Raw genomic sequence first — 21,150 nt, forward strand, 5'->3', positions numbered from 1 at the left:
GATTTTAATGGAAATGCTTCAAGTTTTTCTCCATTTACTATAATGTTGGCTATTGGTTTGTTGTATTACAGCTTTAATTATGTTGATATATGTTCCCTGCAGACCATCTCCTTTTAGGACTTTTAAAATAAATGCATGTTGGATTTTATCAAATGCCTTTTCTGCATCTATTGAGATAACCATGTGGTTTTTGTATATAAGTCTGTTTATATGTTTTGTTACATTTATTGACTTATGAATGTTGAACCATCCCTGAATCTCTGGAATAAAGTTGAGTTTATTATGGTGGATGATCTTTTTGATGTGTGTCTGTATACGGTTTGAAAGTATTTTGTTGAGTATCTTTGCATTTATGCTCATTAAATATATGGGTCTATAGCTTTCTTTTTTATTGTACCTTACCTGGCTTTGGTATTAGAGTGATACTGGCTTCATAGGAGTTTGGGAAATCTCTGTTTCTTTTTGAATAATTTAAGCAGTATTGGTTGGTTGTAGATTTTCTTTGAATGTCTGGTAGGTCTCTGCTGTGAATCCATCTCAGCCTGGGCTTTTTTTAGTTGGGAGGTTTTGTATCACTGTTTCAATTCCCTTATTTGTTAGCAGTCTCTTTAGGCTGTTGATCCCCTCCTGGCTTAACTTTGGTCATGCCCATAATTTTAGGAATTAATCCATTTCTTTTAGGTTTTCAGATTTAATAATGTATAGATTTTTATAGTATTCCCTTACAATATTTTGGATATTGTCTCTTCTGATGAGCTTTAATTTGAAGTCTATTTTGCCAGACATTAAAATTTCAACACCTGCTTGCTTTCTAGTGCCATTTGCTTGGAAATTTTTTCCATCCTTTCACTCTAAGTATCTATCCTTGAAGGTGAGATGAGTTTCTTTTTTCTATTGTTTTGAACTCCTCCCATAGTCCCCATCACTTTTTTCTGATAATTTCTTGTACTCTTCTTGTTTTTTTTCTAAAGTGGGGCTTTTTGGTACTCTAACATTCCCCCCTCTGAAGCAGTAACGCTAAAATCTTTTAAGGATTAGATAAAAGTTCCCAAATACTTTTGACAATTTTTGGTCTTTGGAACAAAGTATATTGCTAAGAGGCCAAAGGACATTGTGACTTTTAGCCAAGAAACTGCCTACTTTTCTTTGGGATCTTTTTACCCTAACTGCCTACCCTCTTCCTACCTCCTAATCTTATCACACCATTCTCTGAAGAGGTCACCCAACTTTCGGATAAGGAATAAGGATGCAGACCTCTCTGGCTTCTTCCATGCTGAACAGGGACACGGGGTGAGGCAATTGGGGTACCCCTTCAGTGGCTCTTTCTAAAAGACTCCCTAATTGCATAACTCTTATCTATAGGGGGAAAGGCTTCCAAAAGCATCCTTCTATTGGGTTCCTCCTCATTTTTCTTTTGTATGCCAAGGCTGGACTCGAGAGTGATGGATTCAGGATTTTCTTTCAGGCATTTTGATAGCTGTTGGAGTAGTTAGAATCAGTGTCAGTTCCCTCTCAAATGCTTCTAAATATGTTGAGAAAAAATTTATCCATCATTTTAGAACAGCTAGTTGTCTCCCTTAGTTACAGGTGGGCGCTACAGTATTGCAGACCAAGATTTGAAGTATTATATCTGAGCAGCACTTTCTGATTAGGAACAAAATCATCAATGAGAAATAATTGTCTAAATAGCTTTTTATATGGACTTAAGCCTAAAGTCTGGGAAATGTAATTCCTTGAACTCTTAAAGAAATATACTGATGACTTTACTCTTTGGTTGTACTTACCTTTTGGGTGTTTAAGACTATACAATTGGCCCAAATAAATTGATTTATTTTTACACTTAAGGTCATTTGAGGATCTGTTCCTCAGAGCTCACATGGGTTTGGGAGCTGGCTCCTTTCTGTTACCAGTTCCATCTATGTGAAGATAAGTCAAAAGTCCTACTCTACCATGGCTGGCTTCACTTGGATTCATGGATGAAATGTTTCTTCTGAGTTGATCCTTCTCTTTGTAGACTGGACACTGGTTCAAGTCCATCTCATGGGGTCTCCATGGCCTCCCTAAGCAGGAGGGCATACAGGACATTTTGAGAGATGTTCCATAGTCCCCTGGAACTTAGTCGACCTTGGAGGGCAAGGGGCAAAAGCTTTCCTTTAAGTCCCTCTGACCAGATTACTATAGGATCAAATTATGGCTGTTAAACATCCAATAAGGTTAGTTGCACCAGTCTGGCGCTTTTAATTACCATGTGCTATGTAGACAAAGATTGGGTAAAAAAAAATCTTCTCAGATAAACCTTGATTAGATATGTATTTTGTTCCTTAAACTGGTTGACTAAACTATGACCTTAGAAATTTTAAGTTTATGTGTATATTATTTCTGTATCATCCTTTATATATCATAACAAACCTACACAGACCTTCATCACTTGCTTAGGCTTTCTCATTTTTCCTATTTTGGAAAATATATCCATTCCCATATCTTTTTAACATCTTTTACATTCTTATTTTCTTTTAAAAAAATTATTATGAGACATAATAGTATTAAAAAATAAATCTTCCATCTGTTATGAGAGTTCTTTTCCTGAGGATAGTAAGCAATGCTTATTCCCTTCTAAGTTTCTATTGTCAACCCAATGTTTGATTAACGTTTTATTGGGCAACCAATGAATTTACTGAACTTACTTATCAAGATCACTCAGGGGTTGTTGAGGTGTGTGTATGACCTGAGGGTATGCACACTGGAAAGCCTTTACCCAGCATGGGTCAAGCCTTCTCTTTCTCGCCTTCCCCATATTGTATACTTTAGCCCTCCCCAAATCAAGGAGACCATGTGTGATTACGACCAAATTGCATACAATTGGCTGGGAAGAGTGGCTGGATACTCCAGTGAGGGTCCAATAACCCCACTTGCCCCTCCCTTAATGAAGGAGCACAACTGACAACAAGCCCAATTATGGTATGTTTACTGATCAGGCATAGCTGAAGTCATGACGATGATAGTTGTTTCATGCAGAAGAGACTGCTGTGCAGCATCCTCTTATTAAAAGTACTTGGAATTTAAAAGGATTTGGTGCTAGGATCCACAAATGATGGAGAACATATGTCTTTTATTTTTCTGAGTCTGTTACTTCACTTAATATAACAGTTTCTAGATCCATCCATTTACCTGAAAATTTCATTACTTCATCTTTCTTACTGCTGAATAGAACTCCATTATTTAAATATACCACATTTTTGTTAACCACTCATCAGCTGAGGGGTACTTGGGTTTCTTCCATCTCCTACCTATTGTGAAAAGAGCAGCAACAAACATGGTTGCATAAGTGTCTCTACAATAAGATGAGTCCTTTAGGTATATACCAAGAGGTGGTATAACTAGGTCATATAGTAGGTCCATTTTTAGTTTTTTAAGAGTTCTCCACACTGTTTTCCATGGGAGTTGCATGAGTTTGCAATCCCACCATCAGTGAATAAGCATTCTCCTTTCTCCATATCCTCACCAGCATTTGGTATCTTTTGTTCTCTTGATCCTAGCCAGTCTGATTGGGGTAAGGTGATACTTTAGGGTGGTGTTAATTTGCATTTCCCTGATTGCTAACTATATTGAAAACTTTTTGAATGTTTCTTAGCCATCCTTATTTCTTCTTTTGGGAACTCTGTTTAGATCTTTAGCCCATCTTTTAATTGGTTAATTTGGATTCTTGATTCTGCGGGGTTGTTTTAGTTCTTTATATATTCTGAATGTTAAACCCCTGTCAGATGTGTCACTGGTGAAGTTTTTTCCCATTATGTGGGTTTTCTCTTCACTTTTTTAATGGTTTCTTTTGCTGTACAGAAACTTTTTAGTTTAATGAGGTCCCACTTGTTGATTGCTGACTTTAGTTCCTGAGCAAGTTATGTCTGATTTAGAAAATCCTTTCCTGCACCCATATCTTAAGTTACTGCCAATATTTTCTTCTAATACTTTCATGGTTTCCAAGACTTTGATCCATTTGGAGTTGACTTTTGTTCAAGGTGCAAGATAAGGATCTAGTTTCTACAGGTAGAGATCCAGTTTTGCTAGCACCATTTGGTGAAAATGCTATCTTTTCTCCATTGTGTGCTCTTGGCACCTTTGTCAAATATCAGGTGGCTGAAATTGCATGTACTCAGGTTTGGGTCTTCAATGATGTTCCATTTATCTATGTGTCTATTTTTGTGCCAGTACCATGCTGTTTTTATGACTATAGCTCTGTAGTATACTTTGAGATGTGGTATAGTAATCCCCCTAACATTGCTTGTCCTCAGGATTTCTTTGGCTATCCTGGGTCTTTTGTGCCTCCATATGAATTTAAGGATGGTTTTTCCTAATTCTGTGAATTATGTCATGGGCATTTGATTGGGATTGCACTGAATCTATATATTGCTTTTTGTAGTATGGTCACTTTCACAATATTAATTCTTCCACTACATGAGCATGTGAGGTCCTTCCATCTCTTGGTGTCTTCCTCAATCTCTTTCTTTCTTTAACGATTTCAATTTTTCACTGTAGAGATCTTTGGTGTCTTTGCCCAAATTCATTCCAAGATAGTTTATTTATTTATTTTTTTGCAGCAACAGTGTTTGAAAGCATTTACCTGTACTCTTTCTCCAATTGTTTGTTATTGATTTATAGAAAGGCTACTTATTTTTGTAGATTGATTTTATAACTTGCCACTATACTGAAAGTGTTGATCAGTTCTAGGGGTTTTCTGGCGGAACTCTTGGGATCTCTTAGGTATAGTATCATATCATCTGCAAAAAGTGATAGTTTGACCTCTTCCAATTGGTACTCCTTTAATTTCCATCTCCTGTCTTATTTCCCTAGCAAGAGTTTCAAGTGGAGATAGTGGACACCTTTGTCTGGTTCCTGGTTTTAATGTAAATGCTTCCAGTTTTTCTCCATTTATAATGATGTTGGCTGTGGATTTGTTGTATATAGCTTTAACTATGTTGAAGTATATTCCCTCCAGCCCAATTCCCTCTAGGACTTTGAACATAAATGCATGCTGAATTTTGTCAAAAAGCCTTTTCTGCATCTATTGAGATGGTGATGTGGTTTTTGTCTTTGAGTCCATTTATATGATTAATGACTTTTATTGACTTGTGTGTATTGAACCATCCTTGTATCTCTGGAATAAAGCCTGCTTGATCATGGTGAATGATCTTTTTGATGTAGATCTGTATGCAGTTTGCAAGTATTTTGTTGAGAATTTTTGCTTCTATGTTCATTAACAATATGGGACTAAAGTTTTCTTTATTGGTTGTGTCTTTACCTGGTTTGGGTATTAGAGCGATGTTGGCTTCATAGAATGAATTTGGGAGTTCTCCCTCTGTTTCTATCATTTTGAATAATTCAAGTAGTATTGCTTGTAGGTCTTCTTTAAATGTCTGGTAGACTTCTGCTGCAATTCCATTTGGGTCTGGCCTTTTTTTTTAAGTTGGGATGCTTTGTATTTTATTTCGATTTCCTTATATGTTATGGGCCTGTTTATACTGTTGATCTCTTCTTGGCTTACCTTTGGTGGTTCCCATGATTTTATATATCCATCCATTTGTTTTAGATTTTCAAATTTAGTATAGATTTTTTAAATATCCCATTACAATGTTCTGGATCTTTTTGGTGTCTGTTGTGATGTTTCCCCTTTCATCCCTGATCTTGTTGATTTGGATTTTCTCTTTCTTTCTTTTGGTTAACTGGCCTAAGGGTCTGTCAATCTTGTTTAGCTTTTCAAAGAACCAGCTCTTAGAGTCATTGATTCTTTGTATTGTTTTCTTTGTTTCTATATCATTAATTTCTGCTCTGATGTTTGTTATTTCTTCTCTTCTGCTGGGTTTGGGTTTCATTTGTTCTTGCTTTTCCAGGGTGTTGGGTTGCAATGTTAGGTCATTTATTTGGGTTCTTTCTAATTTTTTAATGTAGGCACTTAGAGTGATAAACTTCCCTCTTAGGACTGCTTTAAAGTGTCCCAGAGGTTGTGTTGTGTTGTATTGTCCTTTTTGTTGAATTCCAGGAATTCTTTTATTTTTTTTTAATTTGACCCACTCATTGTTTAGGAGTGTGTTAATCACGAGTTCATGTAGTGACTAGAGCTTTGTCCAGTGTTGGTTTTGAGCTTTATTGCATTGTTCTCTGACAGAATGCATGGAATTATTTAATTTTTTTGTATTTGTTGAGATTGTATTGAAGTCCCTTTCTATTACTGAGTTGGGGTTAATCTGTGTCTTAAAGTCCTGTAGTATTGTTTTTATGAATTTGGGTGCAACAGAGTTTGGTGCATATATGTTAAGGATTGTAATATCTTCTTGGTTAACTGTTCCTTTGATCAGAAAGAAGTGACCCTCCTTATCACTTCTAATTACTTTGAAGACTATTTTGTCAGATATTAGAATTGCAATCCCTGCTTATTTCTTCTTGGTTAATTGTTCCTTTGATCAGAATGAAGTGATCCTCTTTATCTCTTCTGATAGGTTTAGTTTGAAGTCTATTTTGTCAGATATCAGAATTGCAACCCCTGTTTGTTTCTTCGTACCATTTGCTTGGAATATTCTTTTCCATCTTTCACCTTAAGGTTGTGTCTCTCCTTGAAGGTAAGATGGTTTTCTTGTAGACAAAAAAAAGCTGGATTCGTTTCTTAATGCATTCAACTTTTCTGTGTCTTTTGACTAGGGAGTTCAGTCCACTGATATTTAAAGTTATTATTGATAGATGTGTATGGTTTCCATCATTTTGATTAGTGTTTTGCATTCTTTGCCTAAATTTGTGTTTCCACAATTATACCTTCATCTAGTTTCTTTCTATTGAGCCTGGGGCATAGTTGTTCCTTTCTCCTTTGTGTTTCTTCAAGTATTCTTTGAAGAGATTTTTTTTTTGGACATGCATTCTTTCAGCCCATTCATGTCGTGGAAGATTTTTCTTTCCCCTTTAACTATAGTAGAAATGTTTGCTGGGTGAAGTATTCTTGGCTAACATCTTTGGTCATTTAGAACTGGAAGTACATTGGTCCAGGTTCTTCTGGCTGTCATTATTTGTATTGATAAGTCAGCTGCTATTCTGATGAGTTTTCCTTTATATGTGCATTGTTTTTCTTTTGCAACTTTCAGTATTCTCTCTTTGTTCTGTACATTTACTGTTTTTACTATGAAATGCCATAGGGAGTTTCTTTTCTGGTCCTGTTTATTTGGTGTTCTATGTGTTTCTTGTGTTTGTATGGAGCTGTGTTTCCTTAATATTGGGACATTCTCTTCTACAATCCTGTTTAAGATATTGTCAATACTGTTAACCTGAAATTCTTCTTCCTCTCTGCCTATGATATGTAGGTTTGGTCTTTTCATCGTGTCCCATATCTCCTGCTTATTCCATTTGTGTGTTTAACTTTTTTTTCATAATCTTTTCTTGAGTGGTCCGCTTTTTCAACTTTATCCTCCAGTGTTGATATTCTGTTTTCCATTTCATTCATTCTAGTGGTGAGGCTTTCTCCTTTTGTTTCAAATTGGCTTATTTTTTTCACTTCCTTCTTCATTTCAGCCTGAGTTTTCTTCAATGTTTTTATCTCTTTTGTGAACTTATTCAGAAATGTATCCCTGACTTCTTTTGTTTGTGTTTCTGGTATGAATCTCAATCCTTCTTTTGTTGAGTTAGTTTGCTTCTGTTTGTGTTATTGTTGTGCCTTAGTTGTTTTCTTATTGGGTATATAAAGCTCGTTGGTCTAGGTTTCAGGTTTTCTCAGATTTCATTTTGGAGAGAACTGGTGGCTTCAAATCAGCTACTCAGGAGTTCCCACAGAGGCTCAAGTCAGGCTCCAGTCAGGTACATCAATTTTCCTTCAAACTTTTGGACCCCTGCTAATGGGTACTCAGAGCACAATTTGGGAAGTTGGCTAAGGGAAGTTCCTATTTTGGTACTCTTAGGCTGTCTGCTGAGTTATCAGCCCCTAAAGCAGGCAGAGGTCAGATCAGGTGCTCTCAGGCTGTGCTGAGTTCTCAGCCTGTACACCAGGTGTAGGCCAGATTAGGCACTCTCAGACAGTCTACTAAGGTCTCATACTTACCGTACTGGAGTGCAAAGAGGTATCCCCCCTGGGGTTGTGGAAGGGGCCTCAGTAATCCCAGTTAGGGGTTAGGTATGGCAGGCCAATTTGGGAAAGACTTGGGAACCTCACTATCACATAGAGGCCAGATCTGGGTGCTCTCAAGCAGTCTGCTGAGTTTTCAGCCCCTACACCGGACAGAGGCCAGATCAGGCACTCTCAGGCTGTCTGCAAAGGTCTCAGTCTGAATTTTCTTTCTTAATCCATTACACTACCCTGTGTCTTTTGACTGGGGAGCTGAGGCCATTGATATTTAGAGTTATTATTGAACGATGTATATTGGTAACTCTCATTTTCATTTGTGTTTTTGGTCCTATTTTCGGTTTTCATAATTAAAATTCCCCTCGTTTTCTTTCTGTAACCTCTTGGGTATAGTCATTCCTATCTTCAGTCCTTTGTGTGCTTTGAGTGTTCTCTGTAGGACTGGTTTTGTGGACAGGAATTCTTTCAGCCTATGCATGTCATGAGAAATTTTCCATTCGCCTTCGACTATGATTGATAGTTTTCCTAGGTAAAATATTCTGGGTTGGCACCATGGTCATTTAGAACTGCATACATTTAGTCAAAGCTTTTCTGGCTTTCACAGTGATGCATATAAAAGTCAGCGATAATTCTGATGGTTTTGTTATATTTAAATTATTTTTCTCTAGAAACTTTTGGAACCCTCTCTTTGTTCTGTTTATTCTGTGTTTTTACTATGATATGCCATGGGCAGTTTCTGTTCTGGTCCTGTCTAGTTAATGTTCTATGTGCTCCTTGAATCTGTATAGGTTTGTCTTTTTTAACTTAGGGAAATTTTCTTTCATAATCCTATTGAATATCTGGTCAATGCCATTGATTTGAGATACTTCTTCCTTCCTATAAGCCTATGATGCATAGATTTGGTCATTTCATGGTGTCCCATATTTCCCATGTATTACATACTTGTGTGTTTTAAAATTTTTATAGTCTTTGCTTGAAGAGTCCAATTCTTCAACTTTGTTGTCCAGTCTTGATAGTCTGTCTTCCATTTTATTTAATCTCTTTGTGATGCTGTCTCCTGTCACTTCAAATTGACTTATTGTGTTTTCCAATTCCATCTTCATTTTGGCTTAGGTTTTCTCCAGTATGTCTATCTATTTTTTTAATTTACTTTTTAAGTCCTGAAATTTTTTTATTTCTTTAAAATTAAAAAAAATTATTTTTATTTTATTTTATGTGTGAATGTATGCATGAATGTATGTAAGTGTACCCAAGTTGTTCAATGGCCATAGAGGTCAGAAGAGGTTGTCAGATCCCTTGGATGTGGAGTTACAGATGGTTGTTGGCCACCATGTAGGTGCTGGGAATTGAATCCAGGTCCTCTGAGTAGTCAGTACTGTTAACTACTGAGCCATCTCTCCAGCCCCTGTTTTTGTTATTTCATTCAGCCACATATTTTCTTGAGCTTCTGTCATAAATTTATGCATATCTTCTTTGAGTTCTTTGAGTTGTTTGTGTGTTCTTTAAGTTCTTTGATCGTATTTATGATTGTTCTTTTAAATTCTATGCTGCAGGGTTCCTCAGGGTGATTCTCATTGTAGTACTTCTATAGGACTGGAGTTTTGTTGGGGACATATTCTCTTGGTTTTTCATATTATTTGTGTTTTTGCATTGCTGTTTAGGCATATCTTTTGTTGATTGTGTGTCCAATAGGAAATTCTATTCTACTTTAGTTTTGTTGAAGTTTGGTTCTGTTTATATTGTTGATGTAGCTTGGTTGCTTTTGCTTAGGTAGGAAAAGTTAGTTGGTGTGTGTTTCAGACTCTCACATGGCAGTAGGCTGATCTGGGTAGGAGGAAGGTCTGTGGTAGGCAGATAAGGTGGGGAACCAAGGGGGGGCCAGACTGTGGAGGGTCTAACAAATGAAGCTAGAGAACTGAGTTAGTTTGCGTGCAGGAGATCAGGGCACAGTGGGTGGGTTTGGACTAAGAGAGTAGTCCAGAGATCTGGGGAGGGAGAAGAGCAGGGGTGTGTCTTGGCCCAAGGCTGAAGTCTGAGGAGAATGTGGATCTTCTCAGGCTGAAGTGAAAACAAGACCCAGTGGGCAGGATCCATCTTACCAGGGTAGTAGGCAGGTCTGTGTCAGGCAGGTCAGAAGGCTAGGTCAACAAGGGGGTGGAGACAGCCTGTAGAGGGTCTGACAAGGTATGCTACAGATGAGCTAGTCTGGGTTAGGAAGCTAGTGCAGAGATCTGAGGCAGAAGAGCAGGAGTGGGCTGGGGCCCAAGGTTAGAACTGGGACAGAGTGCAGGGAAAGAGTGGAGCTATTCAGGCTGCAGAGGAATCAAGGTGCACTGGGTCGTAGGCAGTTTTGAGACAGGCAGATCAGGAGTCCAAGGGCAAGGTGGGGGTGAGGAAAACATGTGGAGGGTCTAACAAACTAAGTTGGAGAATTGAGTTTATCTGAATGCCAGGGATCAGAACGCAGTTGGCAAATCTGGATTAAGGGTAGTCCAGAGATCTGAGGTGGAAAGAGAAGAAGCAGTCCTGGGCCCATGACAAGAAGGGGGAACCCAGTGCAATCGCTCACACTGCAGGAGAATCAACCAGGGTTGTAGGTCATTCTGAGGCAGGTTGATCAGGAGGCCGGGGCAGGTTGGATGGGCACAGCTTGTAGGGTCTGACAACTTTTGCTAGAGGACTAAGATAGTCTGGGTTAGGAAGCTAGTTCAGAGATCTGAGGTGAAAGGGCAGGAGAAGGCCTGGGCCCAAGGATGGAAAGAGGACAGAGTATGGGGAGAGAGAGGAGCTGTTCAGGTTGCAGGAGAATCAAGGTGCAGTGGGCAGGCAAATTAAGTATTAATTAAATTTATTCTTCAACAGTATTATACATGTTATAATACCTTCTGATTATTCTCACCTTATTCCTATTTTATCTGCCTCCTACTTTGTGAAATACCTTCTCCTCCCATTCCCTTCCTGGTTCCAATATTCATTTTGTAAATTTTCATTAATTCCACTATTCAATCCTGGCACTCAGAATTAAACTGAGAAAAATCCCAAGGAATTAAAGCCATGTAATTATAAAAATAATGTGACAAAAGGCAGAATTTATAAGTCTAAAGGATAATTTTATTGCTTTTTCAATATTATTTTACAAATCAATTCCATGTGTCCTCAGACTACTCTGTGATTCACGTTATATCGTCTATGATTTTAGAATTATTAGTATAGATGAAAACACTTTAGAATAATAGAAAAATGTTCAGAAATTGGAGGAAAATATGCCACCAGGAAAATATCTACCAATGCCATTGAAATAATTGCTCAAAAAAGAACATAATTGAGGTCCTAAGAAGGGTCACAGAAAAAAATAGAATTTTCTAGATCAGTAAAGTTGGCAAACTATAAGTAATCAAATTGGGAAGCAGAGATTTAAAAAATACACAGAACCTCAGATACCATGAATTGGGTGTTCATTATAGAACAATTCAAAGGATAACAGGAGGCCACAAACCAGAAATAAATCATCAGTCAGGGTGCACAACACACATACATCAAAAATAAGAAGGAACATCTGTTTAGACAGACACGAAGTAGATAACTATATTATGAACTACCAAGTTGTTTTGTGAAGAATCATTGAAACAGCAGTGTAGATAAAACACCACTCTCCCAAGCTGTCTTCTCACTTCCCCATGACTATATATATATATATATATTCCTGAATGATGAGTGTGTCAAAGGAGAAACCAAGAAAGAAATAAAAAGTATTCCTGGAATACATATATATGTATATTATATATATCACACAAACACACACTCGCACACTGACAAAAAATGATTAAACTAATGAAAAAATTATTTAAAGAATAAAACAAATGACACCAAATCTTGTTGAGGATTTGGGGGAAATGACAAACATTGCTTTTTATGGTGGGAGTATAAACTAGGACAGCCTCTATGGAAATCAGTGTAGATGTTCTTCATAAAACTAAGTTACACCTTAAAGTGAAAGGATGGAAATGAATATTTCAAGCAAAAGGCACTAAGAAACAAGCAGGGGTTGAAATTCTAATATCTAGAAAAATAGGCTTCATGCTAAAACTAATCAGAAGAGATAAAGAGGGTCACTTAATTCTGAACGAAGGAACAATTAACCAAGGAGATACTCCAATCTTGAAAGAAGATATTATAATCCTTAATACATATGCACCAAATTCTGGTGCACCAAAATTCATAAAAACAACACTACAGGACTTTAAGACCAGATTGATCCCAACTCAGTAAGAGTAGGGGACTTCAATACCCCACTGTCTTCATTAGACAGGTTAACCAGACAAAGAATAAACAGACTTAAATGACACCGTATGACAAATGGACCTAACAGAAATCTTCCAAATATACCACCTAAGCACCAAAGAGTACACTTTCTATTCAGCACTCCATGGAAATTTCTCAAAAACTGTCCACATGCTGGGGCACAAAACAAACCTCAACAAATACAAAAAACTGAAATGATTCCATGCATTTATCAGATCACAATGCAATAAAGCTTAAAATCAACACTGGAAGAAGACCTAGAAAATACACAAACTCATGGAGATTAAACAACACACTCCTGAATGATGAGTGGGTCAAAGGAGAAATTAAGAAAGAAATAAAAGAATTCCTGGAAGTAAATGAAAAGAACAATACAACACAACAAAACCAAGGGACACTTTAAAAGCAGCCCTAAGAGGGAAGTTTATAGCTGTAAGTGCCTACACTAAAAGATCAGAAACAAGCCAGGTGTGGTGGCGCATGCCTTTAATACCAGCACTTGGAAGGCAGAGGCAGGTGGATCTTTGTGAGTTCGAGGCCAGCCTGGTATACACAGTGAGTTCCAGGACAGCTGGGGCTACAAGGAGACCCTGTCTAAAGACAAAAATAAAAATCAGAGACAGCACAAATAAATGAATTAACATTGCACATCAGGATTCTGTAAAGGCAAGAACAAATGAAACCCAAACCCAGCAGAGGAAAAGAAATAACAAAAATCAGAGCATAAATTAATGAAATAGAAACAAAGAAAACAATACAAATAATCAATGAATTTAAGAGCTGGTGATTTGAAAAGCTAAACAAGAGAGACAGACCCTTGGCTGAGTTATCCAAGAGAAAGAAAGAGCAAATACAAATCAACAAAATCAGAGATGAAGGGGAAACATCACAGCAGACACTCCAAAGATCCAGAACATTATAAGAGAATACTTAAAAACCTACACTCTATTAAATTTGAAAATCTAAAAGAAATGGGTGAAATATCTAAAATCATGGGATCCACCAAAGTTAAACCAAGAAGAGATCAGCAGTTTAAACAGACCCATAACATATAAGGAAATTGAAACAGTAATATAAAACCTCCCAACTAAAAAAGCGGCTAGGGGCAGATGGATTCACAGCAGAAGTCTACCAGACATTTAAAGAAGATCTATAAATACTACTTAAATTATTTAAAAAGATAGAAACATAGGGAGAACTCAATGGGAGGAAACTCAGTTGTGGCACTGTAAACATAACAAATACACCTGGCTGGAGAGGTTATAGATCTTAGAGAAAACTCCAAGACTGTTACATCTCTAGACTAATGTTATTTCTTACTATGTAAAAATATATATCCTTATATTTGCAGACAATTATCCCAGTCACCACTCATCGAAGAAGTTTATTTTGCACCAAAGACTATTACCAATTGTTCACACACAGACACTGTCTGTGAATTACCCTCATCTAAGTGACATATCTACAATGAAACCTCTACACTTAAGGGGCATAGAACATAGAACAGGGGTAAAGAAGACAACACTAATGAATCTCTCAATTCTCATTAATGAAGATCCCTCCTGCAACAGAGGACCAAGAAGATTTTCTCCCACTCAGTGGATTTTCTCTTCCCTTTCTTGGTTGTTTCTTTTGCTGTACAGGAGCTTTTCTGTTTAATTAAGTTGATTTTTTACCTTAATTCCAAAGCAATTGATGTCTGACTTAGAAAGTCTCTTCCTATGCTTATATCTAATAGGTTACTGATGGGACTCAGGCTTGCTTTGCATAGTGGGAACCTACTGGCTTCGGGGCAGAGGGTCTGATCAATGACAGCGTCATAAACTCTGGGACCTGTGTCTCCCCAACAGGCCAATTTATTTTAAAATTCAGATGGTTTTTATACATCCCAAGGAACTAGCAGTCACGTGGGATATGACAGTCACATACAAAGATTTACAGTACAAAGAAACAGGACATTTAGTTAGTTGGCACCAGAAGGATTCTTAAACTTTTACTCAGGGTTATCAATGTCCACCTGATAATTTATTGGCCACAATGTTTTCTTTCTTAGAGCTAAAAGCATGGTGGACTTGTAGCTTTTAGTTCAGGAGTAAACCTTTACCCTGGCCTAATCTCTTAGCCATGTATAGCTGAATTATTTGCTCAGGATAAGGAGATGAGCTAAGGGTTGTTGACCAAGATGCTTTCCCACAGAACAGGGAGCTTGCACTTTTATGACCAGGCCACTTCCTTCTGCCAGTCTAGAGGTGTTCTGCAAGGCAGGGATTATCAGAGCCACTGTTTTCAGTGCCCCTCCCTATTAGCAGAGAATGCAGCCTGGACCTATAAGTTTTAGGCTCACCTCACCCTGGGGCCTGGCATACTGGTTTCCTACAGGTTACTGCCAATGTTTCCTTCTAACAGCTTCAGAGGTCTTTGAGGTCTTTGGTTATTCAGAATTGGTTTTTGTGCAAGGCTAAGGAGTCTAGTTTCATTCTTCAGGTAGAGATCCTGTTTTGCCAGAACCACTTGGTGAAGATGCTGTCTTTACTTCATTGTGTGTTCTTGGCCCCTTTGTCACATATCAGGTGGCTGATATTGCATGTACCCATGTTTGGGTCTTCAGCTATGTTGCATTGATCTATGTGTCTATTTTTGTGCCAATACCATGCTGTTTTTATGACAATAGATCTGTAATATAATTTGAGACCTGGTATGGTGATGCCCCCCAGGGTTGCTCTTTGTGCTCAGGATTGTTTTAGCTATCTTGGGTCTTTCGTGATTCCATATGAATTTTTTTATTTTTTTCTAATTCTTTGCAGAATGTTACAGGGATTTTGATTGGGATTGCATTAAGTCTATATATTACATTTGGTAGGATCATCATTTTCATAATATTAATTCTTCCAGTCCATGAGCATGGAAGGTCCTTCCATTTCCTGTTTTCTTCCTCAATCTCTTTCTTCAAATATTTAAAATTTTCTTTGAAGAGATCTTTAATGGCTTGGATCCAGTTTATTCCTAGGTATTTTTTGAGTATATTATGAATATGCACGTTTCCATGTACTCTTTCTCCATTTGCTTGTTATTGGCATATAGAAAGGCTACTGAGTTTTGTGGATTAATTTTGTGACCTGCCACTTTGCTGAATGTGTTAATAAATTTTAGGAGTTATTAGTGGAATTTTGGGGATTCCTTATGTATAATATCGGTCATCTATAAACAGGGATATCTTGACCTCTTCTTTTCCAATTAGTGTGCCATTAATTTCATTCTCTTGTCTTATTGCTCTAGCAAAAGCTTCAAGGACTGTATTATAAAAAAGTGGAGATAGTTGGAAGTATAGTTTGCTTCCTAATGTTAATGGGAATGTTTCCACTTTTTCCTCCATTTACAATGATGTTGACCATAGATATTTTGCTTTTAGCTTTAATTATGTTGAGGTATGTCCCCAGCAGTCCAATTCTGTTTTGGACTTTTAACTTAAATGCATGTTGGATTTTGTCAAAGGTCTTTTCGGAATCTACCGAGATGATTATGTAATTTTTGTCTTTGATTCCATTTAGATATGCATATTGATTTTCATTTCCTTTTCAAAACTATATTAGAAATGGATAACATATATCCTGAGATTAAACTATTCTACCATATATCATTTTCAGGGCACTTTTGATGTCTCTGTTCCTCATGCTGTAGATAAAGGGGTTCAAGATAGGCGTGACCACAGAGTACATCAATGAGGACACAGCATTGTTTCTGGAAGAATCTGAAAGAACTGAGTCAATATACACGCAAATCCCTGTTCCTAAAAATATGAAAACAACTGAGAGGTGAGATCCACAGGTAGAGAAGGCTTTATACCTACCACCTGAGGATGGCATGCTCAAAATGGAGGAAAGAATTTTATAGTAAGAGAAAAGGATTCCTAAGATGGGAAAAATACCATACATGGTAGCAACCAAATATTGAATTATGTTATTTGTGAAGGTGTCAGAACAGGAAAGATTAAGGACCTTAGAAGGGTCACAGAAGAAGTTAGCAATTTTGGCATCCTTGAAATTGGTCATCTGTAAGGCAGCCAAGAGATGCAGCTGGGTTTCCACAAAGCTAAAGAAAAAAGACACCAGAAGGAAAGTGACACAAAGACGAGGGTTCATAATGACGTGATAATTCAAGGGATGGCAGATGGCCACAAATCGGTCATAGGCCATCACAGTCAAAAGCATTCTATCCATACCTCCAAAAGTGAGAAAAAGTGACATCTGAGTGAGACAGCCCACATAAGAGATGACTCTGCTGTGAATTTGGATGTTCACAATCAAATTTGGAATGGTGGTGGAGATGAAGCCAATGTCAGCCCAGGACAGGTTGGAGAGGAAAAAGTACATGGGGGTGTGGAGGTGGGAATCAGAGCTGACAGCCAGGATGATGAGCAGGTTCCCAAGCACAGACACCAAGTACATGGACAGGAACAGTCCAAAGAGGACAGGCTGAAGTTCTGGGTCCTCAGAGAATCCCATGAGATAGAATTCTGAGACAAGTGTCAGATTTTGTGATTCTGTATTGCTGGGACACCTTCAAAATACAGAAGATCAGAACAACAAAAACAATATGATCATTATGTAGTACAAAGACCAATTCTTCAATAGGTAAGTAGATAAAATGATACATAAATACACTTGCATACATACTTATACATACCTGATATATAAAAACTGTTTATTTTTGTTTTTATATTGGCTATCTCTAGATGAACCTGGATATTCTCGAAGTCATGGTTCTAGCAATTTTCTTGTCTCAGATTCGTGAACACTGGGATTACAAGTATTTTCCAACATATCCAGACACATTATATACATGAGTCTCTCTCTCTCTCTCTCTCTCTCTCTCTCTCTCCCCTCTCCTCTCCTCTCCTCTCCTCTCTCCTCTCTCCTCTCTCCATGTGTTGGTGTTTCTTTTTGAGGAAGGTTTTTTAAATTATTTTGAAATGTGTTGCTTGGTGATTATTTTTGTTGGAGACTGGGTCTTGCTGAACAGCTCATCTATCCTTGAATACATTATGTAGTGCTGATCTCAAAAGAACAGTCATCATGCCTCAGTCTTCTAAGTTTTCTGACTACAAGCATGGGCACCATATGATATATATTTTTAGAGTAAGAATTAGCGCTGAAGTATTTGTACTTCAGATGTATGCACCTTCAACAATCCTTACCATTATTAGAAAAGTTTCAGCACCATAACCTTTTATGAGAGTCACGGAACTGGACATCATTAGAAGGGCAACAACATTAGGGGTAATAAATTCATGTTCATAGTTTAGTCTTTTCAGAAAAACATGAGGATGAGATTCTTCCATTTATAAGAAAAGAGCTTATGGAAATACTTAAATGAAATTAAGCAGCAGACAAATAAACATTTTTTTTGGTCTTTCTGAGACAGGGTCTCCCTGTAGTCCCAGCTGTCCTGGAACTCACTATGTAGACCAGGCTGGCCTTGAACTCACAGAAATCCACCTGCCTCTGCCTCCCAAGTGCTGGAATTAAAGGCATGTGCCACCACGCCTGGCTAATAAACCTTATTTTATTCTAAGACAATGGTATAAAATCCTTTGTAGTAGATTATAATTAAGCTAAAGTTTCAAAATTTGACACAAAATTCAAGTTACTATTTCATAGATGGAACATATTGTTATACTCCCATCTTTATCCTTATCCATCTTTATCCTTATCCTTGTTCTTGAACTTGTCTATTTTTATCCTGTATTTCATGAATTGCTTGGTCAAATACTAATTATCATTTTCAAATATTAAACACACTGCTCTTATTATTGGCTTTAGGAGACATCAAATTTTGAGAAACATAGATAATTAACTGGACATTTCCCATCACATCGAAGTAGAAACATGGCATCAGAGAGCACTATGCCTGTTGTAGATCAAAACTGATTAAATGATAAGAATTACATTTAGATTGTTATTCAGTTTGGAGGCAGAGATGAGCAAAGTACAATTCACTCTATATGGTGCAACAAAACCATTTGCTAAGTATACTAGCTAATAATAAAAAGTAAATAAATGCAGAAAATTTGTTTATTCAATTCTATTTTTATCAACTTTCTAAATATCTAGGGAGAAAAACAGTTCTTTATTGTTTTGATTCACTATTCTGTAATGGAATGGTGACAGTACTTAGTACTGTTTCCGATAACAAGCCCTCTCTCTCATTTACAGTAGAGGACATCATTAGCTCCAAAGTTACAGCCTCTCAATCTCCATGATGCCTGAAATGACTTTTCTTCAGGCTTCCTGATACAGGAACAGAAGGTTGCAATTCAACTGAGTTAAAGCACTGACCTCAGCTGATTTAATTAATTGAAAAGAAAAAGGGAAAATGTACAGGGTGACTTATAAACACAACTGAGCAACATCATCATATCAGAAATGGGAATAAATATTATGTAGATGATCACAGTATGAAAATTTCTGCAAAAACTTTTGAGATCATTTAAGTATTTTAATCTGGTATAACTGCCAATACTTAAATATTTGGTCTCTCCTCAGACAAAAGCAAGTAAAATAATAGTATCTCCTTTTAAAGTTTTTGTATTTCTTTCTTACACTAAAGTTGATAACCACTGTCTTAGAATGTTTTTTGGCATTTAGAAAAATGTTCTATAAATACTTATTAATACTGTTAATAATACCCACTTTACATATTTACATATCAAGTATATTTACAGAGATCTGTCAAGATCACACACATTCAGAGTGATAAGGCCATAGACATTTAAATAGAGATCTGAATAAATACACATGAAATTTTACTTCTTGGAATCTCTGTGTGAGTATTCTTCTGCACAGTTAGCCCCCAAAGTTAACAAGTGTCAAGAATCTAGTGGGCATATTTTCTTGTATATGTTTTTATTGTGTAACACTTTCCTGAGGAGACATGAACAAACATCTCTTACCTCAGATACAGGACCAGCAGTAAACCAAAGTAAGGATACCACCAAAATCCAGCTTGGTGAACCAGTAAGTCTTATTGGTGTTACAGCAATATGAGTGAGGGTTTACTTACAAGAACAGACATTACTCAAAGACAGCTGCATCACCAAAAGCCCACCCCCACTCAAGAAAGGACACCTAGAGCTCACTTCACAGCCTAAAGGCAGCTCACCAGGTTAGATATTGTCCTTTCCAGGTCATCTCTGCTTCTTCCAGGCAACTCTGCTGATCTTCATCTTCCCTGCACCTTGGCTGGCCTAAGTGTCTCTCTGAAGTCTTTAGGGCTTATGTAACCTTAGGGATGGAGTGGCCTAGTGAACCTAGTCAGTTTCATGGACTTCTTGAATCTATTGAAGTGCTTACTTCCTGAGCTTAGCAAGCTTCCTTGCAGGATAGAACACCCTAAAAACATCCTCCCTTTTGAACATTTTGTTGTCTACCTTTCTGTAGAATATTGTCTACCCAGCTTCCCTCTAAGGTAGAAGGAAGGTTTTATCTTGGACAAAATTGCTAGACAACAGCTTCCATGTCAGTATTGCTTTATGAGTCCATAAACAGTTTTTCTTTACTTACCTTAGAATTATCTAAAGGTCATATATGTATCAAACACATTTTCCTCATAAAACGTAGTGGTTTGTATAAGCAAGTGAATTTAAAATCTGTAGGAAACCAAGATGGCATGCCCTAGGATGAGTAAAACTTTTTAAGTCAAGGCTACATTCTCTGCTAAAGGGAGGAGCACTGAAAACAGCAGCTCTGATATCCCTTTCTTGCAGAAAACTTCATGGCTAGCTGGAGAAAAGTGGCCAGATCAAAAGTTTAGGCTCCTTACTCTGTGGGAAAGCATCTTGGTCAACAGCCCTCAGTCCACCTCCCTGTCCTGAACAAATAACTCAGCTATCATTAGATAAGAGATTAGGCCAGGTTAAAGGTTCACTCCTGAGCTAAAAGCTAAAACTTTACCATTCTTTTAGCCCTGAGAAAGAAAATATGTGGCCAGTAAATTACCAGATAGGCATTGGTAACCTTGAGTAAAAGTTCAAGCATCCTGCTGGTGCCAACTAAAAGACTATATGTCCTGTTTCTTTGTGCCCTAAATGTTTGTATGTAACTGCCAAACCACACATGACTGCCAGTTCATTGTAATGTATAAAAACCCTCTGAATTTTGTAATAAACAGCTTGTTGTGAAGGAAAGCGCAAGTCCCAGAGTTGTTACACTGTCAAACACCCAGTCTCTCTGTCACCGAAGCAAGGTTCCCTGCTGAGCAAAGCAAACCTGAATCTCTCTATACAAACCTCTATTTTAATAGATGTACTGATTTCAAATGCTTTACCTGATGCACAGCATTATCTGAAGAAGCATCTTTTTTAATATTTTATTTATTACTTTTTTAAATATATGTATGTGTGTACTGCCTGCATGTAGGTAAGTGCACCTGTGTTGTGTAATGCCCACTGTGGAGAACAGAAGAGGCCATCAGATCCCCTGGAACTGGAGTTTTGGGCAGTTGTTAGCTGTCATGTGGGTGCTGGGTCTTCTACAAGAACAGCCAGTGCTCTTAACCACTGAGCCATCTCTCCAGCCTCAGGAGAGACATCTTTTGACCTGAAAGTTTTTTATTGTAATATTTCCAAAATCCGTATATATCTCCACGTCACAAGGAAGATGATGCTGCATAAGATGTTGATAATATTTCTCTCATTTCCCACAAATAATACATATGAAATTTTACAATTTATAACCTACATTTGTTTTCCTAATGAAAAT

The 21,150-nt window shown here is 37.4% G+C and overlaps 1 protein-coding gene across 1 annotated transcript; it reads right to left on the reverse strand.

The window, feature by feature from the left end:
- Positions 1-16,008: 16,008 nt before the first annotated feature.
- Positions 16,009-16,947, reverse strand: LOC103748346 (olfactory receptor 7E24-like). Its single transcript, XM_017802684.1, has one exon. It carries the CDS (start codon positions 16,894-16,896, stop codon positions 16,009-16,011), a length of 888 nt encoding a protein of 295 aa, XP_017658173.1. The 5' UTR covers positions 16,897-16,947.
- Between the last annotated feature and the right edge of the window lie 4,203 nt (positions 16,948-21,150).

Source organism: Nannospalax galili, unplaced genomic scaffold (assembly GCF_000622305.1).
Source record: "Nannospalax galili isolate Female #2095 unplaced genomic scaffold, S.galili_v1.0 scaffold1806, whole genome shotgun sequence".
In the NCBI taxonomy this organism is placed as follows: Eukaryota; Metazoa; Chordata; class Mammalia; order Rodentia; family Spalacidae; genus Nannospalax; species Nannospalax galili.